This window comes from Schistocerca serialis, chromosome 2 (genome assembly GCF_023864345.2).
Source record: "Schistocerca serialis cubense isolate TAMUIC-IGC-003099 chromosome 2, iqSchSeri2.2, whole genome shotgun sequence".
Lineage (NCBI taxonomy): Eukaryota > Metazoa > Arthropoda > Insecta > Orthoptera > Acrididae > Schistocerca > Schistocerca serialis.
Genome location: NC_064639.1, coordinates 957,971,795 through 957,991,893, shown reverse-complemented (window position 1 = coordinate 957,991,893; position 20,099 = coordinate 957,971,795). Strand labels below are relative to the sequence as shown.

The 20,099-nt window shown below is 40.1% G+C and overlaps 1 protein-coding gene across 1 annotated transcript; it reads right to left on the bottom strand.

Annotated features, from left to right (window-relative positions):
* Window positions 1–1,972: 1,972 nt before the first annotated feature.
* Window positions 1,973–18,802, bottom strand: LOC126458342 (uncharacterized). The gene is made up of 3 exons (XM_050095307.1): window positions 18,531–18,802; window positions 4,699–4,866; window positions 1,973–2,625 (listed from the first exon to the last, which is right to left on the bottom strand). The coding sequence occupies exons 1-3, from the start codon at window positions 18,577–18,579 to the stop codon at window positions 2,267–2,269; spliced, it is 576 nt and encodes a 191-aa protein (XP_049951264.1). The 5' UTR covers window positions 18,580–18,802; the 3' UTR covers window positions 1,973–2,266.
* Window positions 18,803–20,099: the final 1,297 nt, after the last annotated feature.

Here is a 20,099-nt window from a genome sequence, read left to right as displayed (position 1 = left end):
TTTCGGGAAGAAGGGTGCTTAGTTGTCACTGGGTAGATCATTAGATTTATTTTAAAGCTATAGCTGTAATTCATTTCACTGATACTGCGAAGGAGATCATTCCAAAGTCGGTATACTATTTTTTTCTTTCACCTGTTTATGGGCACTACCTTGCAAATTTAAAGAGAACTTCCATTCAGTACTCTACTGTAAATTTCGCCTAATACCCTTTTGAAGACTGCGTTTAACATCTTATCTCAAAATGCTGCAAAGTAGCGATTACAGATCATCAGTTTCAGTCAGATTGTATTATAAGTATGGATTAAATTTGGTGATAGGTTTATCTTAAGTGTTAAGCCATTGTGAACAAATAATTATCATACCCTGCTTATAGACACAAGAGGCAATTTTTTGTAACGAATATGCACACGTCAAAAAAATATTTTCAACATCCAAGTTCCTAGAACTCCTGAAGATAGATGTTGACTGTGGATATTGTATCACAGACACAGTCCCTTTGACTGTTCAGAGATGTCACTAAACGCGTCCAAAGATGTAAACAACCATGCATGAGCAGCGCCTATAAGATGGAGGGGGTCCGACAGCCGATAAGTTCCAGTCATTCCACCAGAAAGGAGGTGCACGGCTCGTGTTGTCTGTAGGTCAACCTTGCCTAGACGGTCAATACCGTGGTTCGATCACGTCGGCAGTGTTACTTTGTGCCAGGAAGGGCTCTCAACAAGGGAAGTGTCCAGGAGTGAACCAAAGCGATGTTGTTCAGACATGGAGGAGATACAGAGGGACATGAACTGTGGATGACATTTCTCGCTCAGGCCGCCCTAGCGCTACTACTACAGTGCATGACTGCTACCTACGGATTATGGCTCGAAGGAACCCTGACAGCAACGCCAGCATGTTGAATAGTGCTTTTCGTGCTGCACAGGATGTTGTGTTACGACTCAAATTGTGCACGATAGGCTGCAAGATGCGCAACCTCACTCCCGACGTCCATGGCGAGGTTCATCTTTGCAATCACGACACCATGCAGCTCGGTACCGATAGGGCCAAAAACATGCCGAATGGACCTCTCAGGATTGGCATCACGTTCTCTTCACCGATGAGTGTCGCATACGCCTTCAACCAGGCAATTTTCAGAGACGTGTTTGGGGGCAAGCTGGTCAGAAGAACGCCGTAGACACACTGTTCAGCGAGTGCAGCAAGGTGGAGGTTCCCTGTTGTTTTGGGGTGGCATTATCTGGGGCCGACGTACGTCGCTGGTGGGTATGGAAGGCGCCGTAACGGCCGTCCGACGCGTGAATGCCATTCTCCAACAGATAGTGCAACATATCGGCAGCATATTGGAGAGGCATTCGTCTTCATGGACGACAAATCGGGCCCCCATCTAGCACATCTTGTGAGTGACTTCCTTCTGGATAACGACATCGCTCGACTAGAGTGGCCAGCATGTTCTTCGGACATGAACCCTATTGAACATGCCTGGGATAGATTGAATAGGGCTGTTTACGGGCGACGTGAACCACCAACCACTCTGAGGGATCTACGCCGAATCGCCGTTGAGGAGTGGGACAATCTGGACCAACATTGCCTTGATGAACTTGTGGATAGTATGCCACAACGAATGCAGGAATGCATCAATGCAAGAGGACATGCTACTGGATATTAGAGGCACCGGTGTGTACAGCAATTTGGGCCACAACCTCTAAAGGTCTCGCTGTATGGTGGTACAACATGCAGTGTGTGGTTTTCATGAGCAATAAAAAGGACGCAAATGATCTTTATGTTGATTTCTATTCCAATTTTCTGTGCAGGTTCCGGAACTCTCGGAACCGAGGTGATGCAAAACTTTTTTTGATGTTGTGTATGTAGAAAATGGCTCTAAGCTACTACAAATATCTCCAAAACAACAAATCTTTTCTATGGTTGTTTGTTGTTGCTCAGGATGGATTACAGAAAATTAGTGAAATATGTGTACTACCATATTCAGCGAACAACTTTGTTGTAGCTGTTCGTATATTTATTTTCCACTTCCGTGAAATTTGCTGTCGATATAACAGAACACAAAATAAGATTTTTGCGAACCAACTTTTAATGAAGTACAGATAGAAAAGGGAGTTCGCTTTGAGTTTCCTACATGAAACAGCATGGTCAGCAGACTTAATGCTTACACAAAACAATCGAAATATGCCTGCTGTCTTGGTCTGCAGCTCAGCTTCAATTTATTATCAGAGTTTTTGACAACTGTAACGGCCTGATTTGGCATGACCCTTTAGCCAAGAGCGTACGACAGTCCGATAGCAATACCAGGTACATTCGTCCCAGCATGGACGATGGAGTAGGTGGACAGAGACCTCGTCGTGTACCACGGGTATATGCCGGTCGTCTTGAAGACGATGTTGAGCGTGTACTTGTAGCCGCTGCTGGGGTTGATGTAACTCAGGACACGTGGAGCACGACTGAGTGTGGAGTTCCATAGCGGGATGTCCAGCTCCTGGCCGTAGCTGACGGCGCCCTTGAAGGAGCCAGACGCTACCAAGTACGTCTTCACCGCGGCCGCACTGCTCGCGAGTTTCGTCTCGTACACGAAAAGGTCAATCGCCTCGTCGTACATTCCATTCACCAATGGACCTGGAAAAAGAAACAACACGAATAGTCGCAGTTTTTTAACACAGGGTGATAGGGAAGCTAAAAAAACAACTGCCAACGCTTGAAAACAGGCGCAAATTGTTCCGTAATAGCCTGCTTGCAAACGTTCAAGAACCAACTTTGAGTGATGAATACAGGAGTATGCTACCACTGTGTACATTTCGAGCCCGTAGGGATCGCGAAGACAAGGTTAGACTAATTGCAGCGCTCACAGACACCTTTTAGCAGTCGTACATCCCGTGCCTCGTACGTGAGAGAAAAAAATAGATTTTTTTTTCCATCAGTCTCCTGACCGGTTTGATGCGGCCTGCCATGAATTCCTTTCCTGTGCCAACATTTTCATTTCTGAATAGCACTTGCAAACTACGTCCTCAATTATTTGCTAGATGTATTCCAGTCTGCATCTTTTACCTTCTACAGCTTCCTCTGATGCCATCGAATTTACTCCATGATGTCTCAACAGATGTCCTATCATCCTGTTCAACCAGTCCCTTTTTCTTGTCAATGTTATCTTTGTATTCCTTTCGTCGCCGGTTCTAGAGAGAACCTCCTCATTTCTTACTTACCAGTCCTTTTAATTTTCAACTTCCGTTTCTAGCACCACATTTCAAATGCTTCGATTCTCTTCTGCTCCGGTTTTTCCTACAGTCCATGTTTCACTACCAAAGGAACATTCTCACAAATTTATTCCTCAAATTAAGATCTATGTTTGATACTAACAGACGTCTTTTGGCGAGGAATGTTCTTTTTGCCAGTGCTAGTCTGCTGTTTATGTCCTCCCTGCTCCCTCGGTCATGCGTTATTCCGCTGCCTAGGCAGCAGTATTCCTTAACTACTTGATCTCCAATTCTGATGTTAAGTTTCTCGCTCTTTTCATGTCTGCTACTTCCCATTATTTTCGTCTTTCTTCGATTTACTCTCAATCCATATTCCGTACTCATTAGATTGTTCACTCCATTCAACGGATCCAGATTCACTTTCCCTCATGACAGCAATGCCGGCAGCGAAAATTGTTTCTGATATCCTTTCAACCTGAATTTTAATTCCACTCTTGAACCTTTTTTTTGTTCGCTTCTTCGATGTATTGGTTCAACAGCGGGAGCGAGGGTCTACTTCCCTGTGCTAGACCATTTTTAATCCGAGCACTTCGTTCTTGGTCATCCACTCTTATTGGTCCCCCTTGGACCTTGTACAGATTACATATTACCTGTCTTTTCCTATAATCTACCTTGATTTTTCTCATAATTTAGAACATACTGCACCATTTGACATTGTCGAACGCCTTTTCTGTGTCGACAAATCCTATTAACGTGTCTTGATTTCTCTTCAGTCTTGCTTCCATTATCAATCGCAACTTCCAAACTGCCTTCCTAGTGCCTTTAGCTTTCCTAAATCCAAACTGATCGTCGTCTAACAGACCCATAATTCTCTTTTCCATTGTTCTATACATCATTCTAGTCAGCAACTTGAGTGAGCAGTTAATAATTCTCGCACTTGTCGGCTTTTGCTAAATTCGGAATTGTGTGGATGATGTTTTCCCGAAAGGCTGATGGTATATCGCCAGTGTCATACCTTGTACAAATGATTTTAGGAATTCCAGTGTAATGTTATCTACCCTGTCTGCCTTATTTTATCTTTAACAGTCTAAAGCTCTTTTAAATTCTGCTTCTAATATTGGATCACCTATCTTTTCCCTCTCAACTCCTGTTTCTTCTTCCATCACGTCATCAAAAAAATGGTTCAAATGACTCTGAGCACTATGGGACTCAACTGCTGAGGTCATTAGTCCCCTAGAACTTAGAACTAGTTAAACCTAACTAACCTAAGGACGTCACAAACATCTTGCGGTTCCAGACTGCAGCGCCTTTTAACCGCACGGCCACTTCGGCCGGCCATCACGTCATCAGACAAGTCTTCCCCCTCATAGAGGCCTTAAATGTACTGTCCGGGTGTCGAACACCAAATCTTTGGACCTCTTGTCTGGTGCTTAATCACTGTGCAACCAGGCTCATAACAACCGAATGCTTTTAAGGAGCTTTGAAGTCAGTAGCTTACCTGAGCCGCAGAAGCTGATCTGCGATGGGATGATGATGGACGTTAGGGTGGCTGCGGTGGTGAAGTACCACGTCTCGTTGCGAGGTCCTAAGGTGGAGCCGTACAGCAGGTCCGTTTCCTTGGGGTTGCGCACCACCTCCTCGTAGCGTGCGTACTGCGCCACTGTTGCTGCAAGAGCACACTTCTCACTAAGCGATCAACTATTTATACGTTACTGAGCATACAATGAAATCTTTAAGTGATAAGTATGTAGCGAGACATCCTCCTCTAGCATTACTTTTCCTCAACAGTAGTTGTCGATACCACTATTATTTTTCGAATTTTGGACAGTTCAGTATTATTTCAGTCGTTTTTCTGAAAACTTTCATATAATTTTCAAATGTTCAAATGTCTGTCAAATCTAATGGGACTTAACTGCTAAGGTCATCAGTCCCTAAGCTTACACACTGCTTAACCTAAATTATCTTAACGACAAACACACACACACCCATGCCCGAGGGAGGACTCGAATCTCCGCCGGGACCAGCCGCACAGTCCATGACTGCAGCGCCCAGACCGCTCGGCTTATCCCGCGCGGCCATATAATTTCATACACAGGAAGTTATATTTCAAGCTAAAATTTATGAAAAGGAATTACTTTATAAAATATTTTAGTTTCGATATTTTAACCTATAAGTACTACTTCTGAATGTAGAGTTAAAATTATATTTTTAGAAACATTTGAAATTACGAATTACTTGCACACATAAAATTTCTATTATCAATTATAATTACGCAATCCTGTACTGTTTACTACGTTTATTTCTGGATTCATTTATGAAATAATAATCGAGACTAATAATGTAACGAAAACTACTAGGAATTCATTTACGTAATTCTGCAGGCTTTCGTGACCGTTATCACTGAAGTTAAAACTTCTGGGTTATTAGGCCGCGTCATATTTCTACTAAAATGATCGACGTTTCAACCCCTCTGCTGGGATCTTCATGAGGATCTTATGGTGTCCACTACTGCTAGAACAGTGTTTTAGCAGTAGTGGACACCATAAGATCCTGAGGAAGATCCCACCAGAGGGGTCGAGACGTCGATCATTTTAGTAGAAATATGACGCGGCCTAATAACCCAGAAGGTTTTAACTTCAGGAATTCATTTGTTAAGAAAAATTGTAAACCCTTTGGAATATTGTTATTTTCCGCAGAGTGTGAAAGTCGTAAGCTTGCCTCTGATGTGATCGGACGTATTTTTGTATAATAGGTGCGAATAACGTAAATTCGGTAAATTCGACTTTGTTAATGTGAAAAATCAAATACTGATTTTTTTTGTGTCATCAGTCTTCTGACTGGTTTGATGCGGCCCACCACGAAATCCTCTCCTGTGCCAACCTCTTCATCTCAGAGCAGCACTTGCAACCTACGTCCTCAGTTACTTGCTGGATGTATTCCAATCTCTCTCTTCCTCTACAATATTTGCCCTCTACATTTCCCTCTGTTACCATGGAAATCAATCCCTCATGTCTTAACAGATGTCCTGTCACCATGTCCCTTCTGCTTACCAGTGTTTTCCACAAATTCCTTTCCTCTCCGATTCTGCGCAGTAGCTCCTCACTCCTTACCTAATTTTCAAGATTCGTCCGTAGCACCACATCTCAGATGTTTGGATTCTCCTCTGTTCCGGTTTTCCCACAGTCCATGTTTCACTACAATACAATGCTTAACTCCATTTGTACGTTCTCAAAAATTTTTTTCCTCAAATTAAGGCCTACATTTGATACTAGTAGACTTCTCTTGGTCACGAATGTCCTTTTTGCCATTGCTAGTCTGCTTTTGATATCCTCCTTACTCCGTCTGGCATTGGTTATTGTACTGCCTAGGTAGCAGAATTCGTTAACTTCATCTGCTTCGTGACCGTCAAGCCTGATGTTAAGTTTCTCGTTGTTCTCATTTCTGCTACTTCTCATTACTTTCGTCTTTCTTCGATTTACTCTCAATCTATATTCTGTACTCATTAGGTGGTTTATTCCGTTCAGCAGATTATGTAATTCTTCTTCACTTTCACTCAGGATATGTCATCAGCGAATCGTAACATTAATATTCTTTCTCCTTGAATTTTAATTCCACTCCTGACCTGACCATTTCTTTTATTTCTATCATTGCTTCTTCGATGTGCAGATTGAACAGTGGGGGGGGGGGGGGGGGGTGAAAGACTACGTCACTGTCTTACACCCTTTTTGCTTTTTGGTCCGAGCACTTCGTTCTTGGTCGTCCACTCTTATTATTCCCTCTTGGCTCTTGTACATATAGTATTTTACCCGTCTCTCCCTACGGCTTACCCTTATTTTTCTCAGAATTTCGAACATCTTGCAGTATTTTACACTGTCGAAGGTTTTTTCCGGTTCGAAATCCTATGAACGTGTCTTGATTTTTCTTTAGCCTTGCTTCCATTATCAACCGCTGCCTCAGAATTGACAGTCTCGTGCCGTTACCTTTCCTAAAGCCAATTGATCGTTATCTGGCGTATCCTCAATTTTCTTTTTCATTTTTCTGTGTATTATTCTAGTCAGCAATTTGGATGCGTGAGCTGTCAAGCTGATTGTGCGATGATTCTCGCACTTGTCAGCTCTTGCAGTCTTCGGAATTGTGTATGATGATTTTCCGAAAGTCAGATGGTACGTCGCCAGACTCATGCAATCTACATACCAACGCGAATAGTCGTTTCGTTGCCCCTTCCCCCAATAATTTTAGAAATTCTGACGGAATGTTATCTGTCCCTTCTGGCTTATTTGATCTCAAATCCTCCAAAGCTCCTTTAAATTCTGATTCTAGCACTGGATCCCCTTTCTCTTATAAATCGAAACCTGTTTCCTGTTCTATCACATCATACAAATCGTCCCCCTCATAGAGGCTTTCAATGTATTCGCTCCACCTATCCTCTTTCTCCTCTGCATTTAACAGTGGAATTCCCTTTGCACTCTTAATGTTACCAACCTTGCTTTTAATGTCACCGAAGGCTGTTTTGACTTCCCTGTATGCTGAGTCTGTCCTTCCGACTATCATTTCTTTTTCGATTTCTTCACATTTTTCCTGCAGCCATTTCGTCTTAGCTTACCTACACTTCCTATTTATTTCGTTCCTCATCAATTTGTATTTCTTTATTCCTGAGTTTCCCTGAACATTTTTGTACTTCCTCCTTTCATCGATCAATTGAAGTATTTCTTCTTTTACCCATGGTTTCTTCACAGTTACCTTCTTTGTACCTATATTTTCCTTCTCAACTTCTGTGATGGCCCTTTTTAGAGGTGTTCACTCCTCTTCGACTGTACTACCTACTGAGCTATTCATTATTGCTGTACCTATAGCCTTAGAGAACCTCAAGCGTATCTCGTCATTCCTTAGTAATTCTGTATCCCATTTCTTTGCTTACTGATTCTTCCTGACTAATATCTTAAACTTCAGCCTACTCTCCATCACTACTATATTGTGATCTGAGTCTACGTCTGCTCCTGGGTACGCCTTACAATCCAGTATCTAATTTCGGAATCTCCGTCTGACCATGACGTAATCTAACTGAAATCTTCCTGTACCACCCGGCGTTTTCCAAGTATACCTCCTCCCTTTGATATTCTTGAAGAGAGTATTCGCTATTACTAGCTGAAACTCGTTACAGAACTCAATTAGTCTTTCTCCTCCCTCATTCCTTGTCCGAAGTCTATATTCTCCAGTAATCTTTTCTTCTATTCCTTCCCCTACAACTGCATTCCAGTCTCCCATGACTATTAGATTATCGTCTCCCTTTACATACTGCATTACCCTTCCAATATCCTCTTACACTTTCTCTCTCTCTATAATACCTTGATGGCGAAGGGGACACTGTGGCTAGGCCTCGTATTGCGACTCCTGCCCACTCTGCCCTCCCCCCTGCATGCCCTTATTCCTTAAAAAAAAAAAAAATGCCGCTTCCGGAAAATGCTGGTGCGCCGGCCCCAGATCGAATCCGTCCGGCTGATTAACGACAGTGGTCTGTGTGCCAGCCAGGTGGTTTTCCACATCCCACTAAGTGAATACCAGTTACATGATTCGCAAAAAAAAAAATCAGAAGACTTTCGCTCACTTTCACGTCAATAACACTATACGCAGACAAATCGGATACACATACTGCGTCCCAAGACCTAACGGGGTGTGGCCAGAGGAGGGGCATTAGGCCATCCCTTAAATTTACTATGCCACGTCACTAACCATGTCGACCCCGCGCCGATGAAGGACAAAGGCACAAGCAAAAGAAAGTTTGACACTTAGAATGCGAACTTGACGACTGTATGCCAGGGGATGGGCTGAAGATGGTACTACGTACCGAAACCGGTAGAAAATAAATAATTGCGCTTATAGCCTAAAACATGTACTGCTTCAGGAAGAAGTTCTGCGTCGAAGAAGTGACAGTAAATGATCGATTCTATTAAGTCAAACGATTAATTGTGTAATTCGTCGTGAGCATTTGTGTCTGCAATTAACCGAAAAATCTGTGAAAGTATTGTTAACAGTACAGCTATTGTTTACGACCTAACTGTATGTATCGCAAAACTCCTAAGGTGGGCATGTCATTTCGATTTTTGTAATCATTGATGTGCATATCAGAGAGAGCAAGTTATGTTACTGTTAAACAGTCGCTGGTCGTGTTGTGGCACAGTCTTCGCCTCTGTGCAGTGTAATACATTCTTAGTTGAAGTGTGGTGGGTGATGGACTTATTCAGGAGTGCTGTGTTAGCTTGTGATTGTATCTGTCAGATGAAGAAAGATTTATTGTAAAGAACAGCAAGGATGAATATGATGTATCTATTAAAAGGCGAAAAGAATATAAACCTAGAATTTATTTATTTTTTTTTTTTTTTTTTACTTTGTCAAGAGAACTTTATTCACATGCTCAGAGGTAGACCACCGCACTTCCCTGAGTCATGCATTAACACCGCAACTGATTAAGCTGTTTGGTTTTTATAGAAATTCCCTGTTAACATTATACCCTTTTTAAAACACTAACTTTTTTTTAAGCATAGTATTGTTCAGACCAATGTGTGTGAAGATAACGCGAAGCTTTACTCTGTGTTTTTGAATAGTTAAGTTGGGATATCATTTCATAGGAATAGTTACTCTCCTCATCCCATTTTTTATCATTACACATTACCACATTGCGCCACATGGCATGCAACAGTTTGAATACTGTTTAGAAATTTTATTTAAAAATAGAAATCCAGCTTAGCCACTGCCTGCTTGCTGCTTGATGTTTGCTGTTGTTCTTTCGAGAAATCTGGAACAATGTTATCAAGACGCGAGGTAAGTAGAAATTTAGATTATGGCCAGATAATTGTTTTACTTCAGTGCCACATTTAATATAAAGACAAGTTGTACTCAGACCAGTTACAGTTCAATTCAAATTAGGTTCTGTTTAGTAAAAAGTTAGCATACGAGCTTTAGTTGGCTAACAGTTTGTGGGTACATAGTTTTGGTAATAAGTAGATTTTATTATAGACTTTGGGCTAAATTTCACACAGAAACACTTAGTAGGGAACTTACAGGCTATGCTTGTAAAACAAATCCGCTTACACGTTCCTATTTATTCTCATACCGCCTCTAACCCCTCTGCTCATCGGCTACACCACAAATCTCTTCCCCTCTCTCGGATTTTCCCTCCAGGGTGTACGAGTGTTCTGCTCTGTTCGCACGAACTGCGTTACCATACTACAATTGGATTAATATTTAACTGAGAACATTGTATGCTATCATTTAAAGTAACCACTGCGAACGATGTGGTGCGAGTCAGTCAATTTCTTCGCGATGAGGAGCGAACAAAACCTACATAGCATAAAACAGCTACTTCAAAGAAAGAAAGAGTCAAAAGATCCCCATACGTCGACATCATATGCAAAAAAATCGGAAAGATGCGAGCAGAATTCTTGCTCTTAGCGTTCTGTGTAAACTTACTTACGTGTATAGATAATACTAACAGCTTCGTATGACACAACGGCTCGGTGCAAATCTTTCTACTGGACGCCACTTCGACGACTTGCATGTTCCTAACCCACCCCAGTTATCCAACTGAGGAAAGTGGACCTACATTTTTACGTGCAATTGGAACGACGTTTTGTTTCTGGAGATTCCTCACACCGTTGAGAGGTGAATGCTCGGTTAAAAAGGAAACCGAAGAATCGACGGTCCGACCGAGATTCGATTACGCGACCTCTCGGTTTCCTAGCACGCGCTTTACTGCTGGGGAACCAGGGCCGACGTATCTTTTCCATTTCATTGACTCAGAAGCTTAAATTACTTATTCTGCCAAGACACCGTAGACCTTAGTGCTCGGCATAAATTTCAGTGTGGTACTTCCACTCGATCTTGAGACCTTGGTATCTGACTTAAATTGCAACTCGATATCTCTACCTGTTGTTGAGAAAAAAGGGTTTTAAAAAACAGGCAGACTGATGGGCCGATAACAAATGGCAAAAAAATATGTTTTATTTGATATCTTCACGGTAAATGATAACAGCCAAACAGTTGCAGGATAAAGATTTATTAAAATTCTTGACCACAGTTTCGGTATATCTAAATATACCTTCATCAGAAGTAAAACACATTAAAATCACATTCTGCACTGGAGATACATAAAACAATTGTGCCAAAGGCGTCGTCAGTAGTTAAAACATCATCTCCATTTATACAACATAATTATAGACAGAGGGTTGATGCGAACATAGCATAGCATCACTATCTATCCAGCTCACAGGCGACATAATGATGCTATGCTGTGTTCGCATCAACCCTCTGTCTATAATTATGTTGTATACATGAAGATGATGTTTTAACTACTGACGACGCCTTTGGCACAATTCTTTTATGTATCTCCAGTGCAGAATGTGATTTTAGTGTATTTTGCTTCTGATGAAGGTATATTTAGATATACCGAAACTGTGGTCAAGAATTTTAATAAATCTTTATCCTGCAACTGTTTGGCTGTTATCATTTACCGTGAAGAATTTCAACAGTAGCTGTTTCAGCCATGTTTAAAATCTTTATTTGATATAATAACAAATTAACAATTTTAGTATCTTATCCTTTACTTGTACTGTGAAACCTTGTTTCTCATCAAATTTAATGGTTCTAACTCGAGGAGAAATACTCTAAATGTTGAGTGACTAACAGTTTGTGTAAGTAATTAACTGCAGCTGTAAATGTTTAAAGAACAGCACTTTTTTGCTGTCAGGTGTATGTATTTAAATTTATTTCATCACTGGAAGAATAGTTATACATCTGTTGCATAAAATAGGCTTGCTTCTCAAAGAAAACACATTAGCATACCAAATGTAGCGATGACAAACTGCCTGTGTTTCTCAAGATACTGCCAAATTATGATTATTTTACATTCCCCAGATTTTCATCGCTTTGTTTAGTATGCTAATGTGTCTTCTATGAGAAACATGCATTTTTGATCCAAAAGATATATAATTTTTCTTCCAGTGATGATGACTGAAATGATTTAAACCAGTCGAGAATAAATTTAAATGTATGCAGTTGACGGCAAAAAAAATGCTTTTCTTTGATGAATGTGTTTGCGAGTATCGAAATATGTGACATAAATGGCTGTATCTTTTGATTGCATTGACTTACAACCTTAAATTTTACTCTCCCCCCAAGGACCGTAGACCTTAGTATGTGACATGAACTTCAACTTGATACCTCCATCCATTCCTGAGAAAATAGGGTCTTAACAGTCGGATAGACGTACAGACGGACAGACAGACAGGCAACAAAGTATAAAATGCATGTTTGACCATCAGCTGCTTTTACTTTAAATCCAAATATCAACCGTTTTCAGTCACTGACCATCTTCACAGATACTATAGGGCTAAAATGGTTTAAACCACCACATTACATTTGTCATTACTTAAATAATTTGTAGATATATTGATATTCATGACATGCTCTACACTTTATTTAAGTAATGACAAATGGCATGTGGTGGCACATTACATGTGTCATTAATTAAATAATGTGTAGATATATTGATATTCATGACATGCTCTACATTTTATTTATGTAATGACAAATGTCATGTGGTGGCTTAAACAATTTGACCCTATAGTGTGCGTAAATATGATCCATGGCTGAAACCGGTTGATATATGGTTCAAATATCTCTAAGAACTATGGAACTTAACATCAGAGGCCATCAGTCCCCTAGCCTTAGAACTACTTAAACCTAACTAAACTAAGGACATCACACACATCCATGCCCGAGGCAAGATTCGAATCTGCGACCATAGCAGCAGCGTGGTTTCGCACTGAAGCGCCTAGAACCGCTCGGCCACACAGGTCGGCGTTGATATTTGGGTTTAAAATATAAGCAGCACATGGTCAAACATGCCTTTTACACATAACTTGACAGCTTTTGATAGTCACCTCCCAAACATGTTTAGGGTAACGAAGTGATTATGTAAGGGTTCCGTTTTTGCCGACTGAGATACAGAATCTTAAAAATGATGTAAATTACCGCAGGACTCGCAAATGAGAATAAATTCTAGTTGTTGTTGTTGTTGTTGTTGTTGTGGTCTTCAGTCCTGAGACTGGTTTGATGCAGCTCTATCCTGTGCAAGCTTCTTCATCTCCCAGTACCTACTGCAACCTACATCCTTCTGAATCTGCTTAGTGTATTCATCGCTTGGTCTCCCTCTACGCTGCCCTCCAATACTAAATTGGTGATCCCTTGATTCCTCAGAACATGTCCTACCAACCGATCCCTTCTTCTGGTCAAGTTGTGCCACAAACTTCTCTTCTCCCCAATCCTATTCAATACTTCCTCATTAGTTATGTGATCTACCCATCTAATCTTCAGCATTCTTCTGTAGCACCACATTTCGAAAGCTTCTATTCTCTTCTTGTCCAAACTATTTATCGTCCATGTTTCACTTCCATACATGGCTACGCTCCATACAAATACTTTCAGAAATGACTTCCTGACACTTAAATCTATACTCGATGTTAACAAATTTCTCTTCTTCAGAAACGCTTTCCTTGCCATTGCCAGCCTACATTTTATATCCTCTCTACTTCAACCATCATCAGTTATTTTGCTCCCCAAATAGCAAAACTCCTTTACTGCTTTAAGTGTCTCATTTCCTAATCTAATTCCCTCAGCATCACCCGACTTAATTTGACTACATTCCATTATCCTCATTTTGCTTTTGTTGATGTTCATCTTATATCCTCCTTTCAAGACACTGTCCATTCCATTCAAATTCTAGTAATGCATGGTAAAAAAAATGTAACTGGTAAAGTACGCTCATAACTCGAGAAGAATAAAATTTTAGGCTACATACACTCCGTAAGAATAGAGCTCTAGTTAGACGCCAGTTTTATTCTCACACTGTTAAAAGGCATTTTCAGTCACTGGATTTAACTAATTCGGTAATTTACAGGACTGGTTAAGAAGTTTTTTTTTTAACTTTTACTAAGTTTTCAGTTTTTCTTGCGTTAACTGTGTAGGCAACTAATTAAACATGTTCGACGCAAAATACAGAATCTCACTCTGAACCCTAGACAAGGGATTAACCAATTTTCCGTTTTTTTCTAAATCACTCCAAGTGAAAACCGGTATCTTACAGTTGTACAGCTCCACATAGAAAGTTTTTCGAATTAAGTTCAAGGCCCTCGAAATTCTTGCCATAGATATTGTGATCCATTTATTGGCTGTGTTCTTCCTTTACGTCAGTCAGTTGTTATACGTCATCTTGTTGTCAGTGATTACGACCGCATCGTCAGCATAGTGGATGTTGTTGATCCACTCTCCGTTCTCTTGATGTCTCATTTCCATATATTTTAAAGCGCCGTGAATATTTGCTTCTGAATTAAGGATGAATAAATTAGAGTTGGCACTAAGCCCTATATTATCCCTCACTTGATTTGTCTTGAGCTGGACACATCAGTATCTGAAGTTACCAGCGCAGTTTCGTTCCAATGTACGTATTCAATACGTCGGATGTCCTGACCTACAATAGTTTTTTTAGCAGCTGCATTAGTTCATGATACTGCACCTGAAGCATAACAGACCAGTTTGGAAAGCATATTGAACAGATCGGTACCACAACTCTCAGTTCATTGACGGCAAGTCAGCGCCCAGATTCCAATTAAAAAGATAATTATAATGTCAGTACCAGTAAGTTCTACCTCTTGGATGACGTAATATGTAAATGATTATGAAACACCAGCATATCAAACCTATAAAACTCGGTCAAATGGTAGGAACGCCTCAAACTATCGTATTCTGTTTAATTAAGAAATAATGAAATCGGGTTATACCACATTGCTCATTTTTGTTTTGTCGGCCAAAATACCTGAAGCAACGTTTGAAATAACATGAGAACCATTATTGTCCACATTTGTAACTAATTTATGTTACCAAATTTACTAATTTTCAAATTAATTATGAGACTTTGCGAAATAACGAAACCCAGTACATGTAAACAAATCGTCAAAAGATACTTTCTTTGCAAAAAAAAAAAAAAAACTCTTAATACTGGCCAATGGTTCTAATCGAATGTATATCAAAAAAATGGTACAAACACTGTGCTTACTGTTGTCATTGTGTAATTAATGAAACTGTTAAGATCATTGTTCGTTCTGCATAGCTGATGTAAATTCAAATGATAACACTGTTTTCTGCGTGAAACGAATAAAAGCGAAAATTTCTGCCTGTATTCATCTCAAATTAATTTGATGAAATTTTTTTTAATTGTAATATCTAAAAATTGTAATATCAACAATGAAGAAATTGTTTGGAAATGTCTATAAGAGCGTGAGTTGTGGAATTCGGGATTCTCTGTTGATCTGATATCCACGACGGACCGCCTACGTTGCTCTGAATAATAAAATGTCACAAACTGTAAATCGGAGTAACTTTTATTTAATTACTTAGCACGCTGTGTGGACATACGTCCACATCCTGATCCTGTGAAGAACTCCAGGACATCGAATGAGAAGAAGTTAAGTACCTGAATTACACCACTCATCTGAACTGTCTATATTTCGTCGAGTCTTATATCGTTTTTACTGTCAAGAAATAAAAGACATTTAGTTGAAGAAGTTATGTCTCATTCTCAGTCAAGACCCTTTCTTTTAATCTTCAGCAGTTCTGTACTAGCCTTTTCATTGCAAATATCCCCTCTGGAACCCAGCCTCTAACTCTGAACAGTGAATCACGTACCTTTTCTCTAACTTTCTTTGTATAGTCTTCGGTATATTACCTTCTGTTTGTGACTCCTCAAATGACATTATTATCTTCGCATTTGGTACGACAGTCTTCATTGGCAAGGGAGTAAAAGTGGAACACAAACATTGTTTGTGGTAGCGGCCGGTCTCATAAACGATGCAATATATTTGATTTAAGGTTGTAAATCTTTCGCCTAAAGGTTTTATAAATTAAAATCACATTAATTAGGAGATAATGGTTTTCCGATAACCTGGAGACGAATCTTACGACCACCTGATCCTTTTCACGTACAGCACTAGATCTGTGGGATATTACGATCAGGATGTTCCCACATTTCCGGTAGACACATAAAAGCTGGGGTAGAAGTGTTCTACACAGGCTAATTACTCCCTGACGGGTAAAGTACAATATTCTAAATCATTTTTATTATTCATTAATGTTTTCACTATTTCATACGACTGTAAGGCTGATGATAAAAGTTACAATAATTAGATTTTTTTTCATTAACGTCAGACATAATGTGGAGGGGATTATATTTTGTACCACAACTGTATGAACCACATCTTCCTCTCAAAATACACCCCCTATGCACATACTTGGTAGTTTGTACCATACATCTGTGACATTTCCCACAGTTGATTAAATATTGCATCATTATTCGTTTCGAAACAATAAACGAACTAACTGACTGCACAACGCAACTGTAACTTTGTTACCACACTGCTGTAGGGCTTACACAGTATTATTATTATTTTATTATCCGTGGAAGTTGTGAGACCAAAGCACTGGCAGCCAAAAGTCATCCAGTTTCTGCCAGTTCAGAAGTAAGCAGACCGAACAAGTGATTTAAAGACAGCAGGTCTAATTATTGAGCATACATTTTAATTTGGTTGATTTTAAATAGTGTGCAGGGTGTGGATGAAGCAAATGTCGGTAGGGAAGGAGGTGGTGTTTTGTTACAAGTGTGGATTGCTTTCTTTTGTGACAAGGAGTTGTGGGTAGCACTGGGTGATGCACTGACAATTGCTTCATCATTCCGTGAAAAAAAAATAGTTGGTAAAAATAAACAATAGAAGTTGCCTCTTTGACTCATTAGTTCCTGGTTTAGCAAATCGTCAAGAGAAACTAAATATCATTCATATTTCGTTATTTTGAAAATTGAACTGTTCGGATAAAACTGTTTTTCATTCCAAAGATTAATTATGATGATGTGGGTCAAGGCAAGGCGGGAGGGGGGAGGGGGTACTAGCTAACATCTGATTCCATTTAGGGGTGATGATCTCAGACAGATCTGGAACCACCGCCGTAGGAGAAGATGGGATACTACTGGATAAGAGTTGTATCGAACAACATTTGTTTCTAATCTTTAACGCTAGTGACAGAATCTGTCGTGCCATTGCGGAGAGATTTACAGAGGAACAAGACCGCTCACACGATTTTGAATCAAAACAACAGGGTGTCTCGGAGTGGCAATTTATCTGTTACCAAGAAATTTTTCGGTGCACAAATTTAATTTTAGAATGTTGTTTTTTATTTACAAGAAAGTAATGTTACATTTTATTGAATCTTTAGGAATAACATGTTATTCTCTATATTGTAGGCTGTGACAATGTCTAACCCAAGTAATAACAATGGGAACGTGAAGCTACCACAGCGGTACATTAAGGTTGTATCGGACAAAGTACTTTCTAGTCGTACCGGATAAAGCAGATGGAATAATCTTAATCTTTTCTGATTCTTTTTTAACAGGAAAAAGTGTTGACTTAAATGAGATGAAAGCAACATGAAGAAAGCCATAGAAAAAGACCAACTTCTTGAAATATTCTGAGAAGCGAGTGAGGAATGTTCAGTTCCAAGAAGTACATTAGGTGACAGGCAAAGAGGGTTTTATGAAATCTGTTTTAGGCAATAATAACATTTATGCCAGAGAACATTCAGTGACGAACAGGAGACAGTGTAGAATGATCATTTTAAAAATTTACAGATCCAGCTTGTGCCACCGACTAAAGACGAATTCTTAAATCTAGAGCACAAATATGCAGAACAACTGAAGATACATCATCGTTTCAACGAGACAAAATGGAAGCGGGTAAAGACTTTTACTATGTCTTTCTGAAAAGACATGAAGTCTTAAAAGGCTGAAGACAGTTCACAAGCCTGCAGCGAGCAGTAGCAGGTTACAGCAAAGAACGAGTTGGCAGATTCATTGACAAACTGTGTGAGCTGAGGGACAAGTTCGAGTTTATAAACATTTACAACCCAAGTAACACTTTTTTGCGACAAAAATGCCTTGTTTTAGACATTACAGTTTCTTTTTCGATCTAGCTCTCCAAAAATTAAAACTATCAAAATGCAAAGAGAAGAAGAAATATTAACAATTCAAGAAATGTATATTCTTCTGACACAGTGTATTGTAATTCTATTAAGTAACGTTTCATAGTGTTGTTTCTCGTGAAGAATGTTCCAATGCGACCTTCATAAAATACTATTATTGAGACAAAATGTTACTTATTCGACACTACCCGATCTTCCCACAGCATGAAAAATCAGCATATCTCTATTGCAGGACTTGTTCGTCCGTCTTACCGGATCCAGCAGCTGCCAACAGCAGGACGATCACCAGAGTCTTCATCATTGTGGCCGGAGGCGGAAACTGTGGTCTCCTTTATACGGCGCTGCGACTTCCTACTGCAGAGAACAGGGTTCCAAGAGATAAGACCTTTTCGACGAACTAAGACGCAAGTGTTGGGACTACGTTCGTCACACGATGGAATTACATTGTGGCAACAGCATTAGTGGTCCTGCAGCAAGGCGGAGACTGCAGCCGGGTGATCGCACTACACTGCGAGAGAAGTTACGTACACATGTTTTTGGACTCGCTGTCGAAACTCGGCGATAACAGCTGTAACGCAGTGATTTATGTAAGCAGAGATATCGCCAGTGGTGCGGCCAGAGCTACTGTTCAGTCCAATCCCTTCCACGAAGGAAGAAAGAGAAATCAAGTCATTTCTTCAATTTTGATCACAGATTCGAAGTCCTGATAAAATTCCGAGTAATCAAATTGCGTGCACATGGAGTATCGCCTCAGTTGTGCGACTGGATCCGTGATTTCCTCTCAGAAAGTAATAGTAATGGACGGAAAATCAAAGGAAAATCCGGCCTTATCCAAGGAAGTGTTACAGGCCCTCTGCTGCTCTTAATCTGCATCAATGATTTAAGAGCTAATCTGAAGAGCCCTCAGATTATTTACAGAGGATGCTGTCATTTGCCGTCTAATAAAGTCATCAGAATATCAAAAACAGTTGCAAAACGTCAGATACGATATCTGAATGGTGCGAAAAGTGGCAATTGTCTTCAAAATGTGAGGTCCTCCGCATGAGGACAAAAAGGAATCTCTTAAATTTAGATTACGTGGTAAATCACAAAAATTTACAGGCTGTCAATTCGACTAAATACCTACAAATTACAATTCCGAACAGCTTAATTGGGACCGATCACACAGATAACGTTGTGGCGAGGGCAAACCGAAGAATACATTATATTGGCAGAACACTTAGAAAATGCAACAGGTCTACTAAATATACTGCCTGCACTACGTTTGTTCGTCTTCTGCTAGAGTACTGCTGTGCTGTATGGGATCCTCACCGGATAGGACTGACAGAGGACATCGAAAAAGTTAAAGAAGGGTAGCTCCTTTTGCGTTATCGTGAAGTAGGGGAAAGAGTGCCACGGATATGATAAGCGTTTTAGAATGGCAATTATTAAAACAAAGGCGTCTTTTATGAGAATACAGGCGAATCTCGATGATAAAATCTTCTCGGATTGACCGCCGAGTCAATGCGTCTGACTGTATATAATTCAATGTAATTACAATGTAAGTATTGTAAATTTCAGGGATGTATCCAAGAAAATTTTAATGTAACTATAGGAACGATGAAATGGCAGTAGCAAAGTTGTTTATCTTTGCGTATGGAGGGGCTCTGCCAGGGGCGATTCTAGAAGTCGGTCAAGGGTGGAGCTAATGGGTGAGGGGGAGGGGGTTTGGGGGAATGGAATATCGGTTAACAAAAGGAGAGTTGGGGTCCTACAACCGACAAATTGGTAAAATTTGGTTTAGCTTAAAGTAGTTTTTGGTAACCGTTTTGGATTTCAAGG

What these genes read in the sequence shown, in the direction of transcription:
- LOC126458342 (XM_050095307.1), bottom strand. Translation starts at nt 18,579, where the DNA reads ATGATGAAGACTCTGGTGATCGTCCTGCTGTTGGCAGCTGCTGGATCC. An exon ending in GTTGGCAGCTGCTGGATCCG is followed by an intron (nt 4,867 to 18,530) that starts GTAAGACGGACG and finishes GTGCTCTTGCAG; the next exon opens with CAACAGTGGCGCAGTACGCA. An exon ending in GATCAGCTTCTGCGGCTCAG is followed by an intron (nt 2,626 to 4,698) that starts GTAAGCTACTGA and finishes TTCTTTTTCCAG; the next exon opens with GTCCATTGGTGAATGGAATG.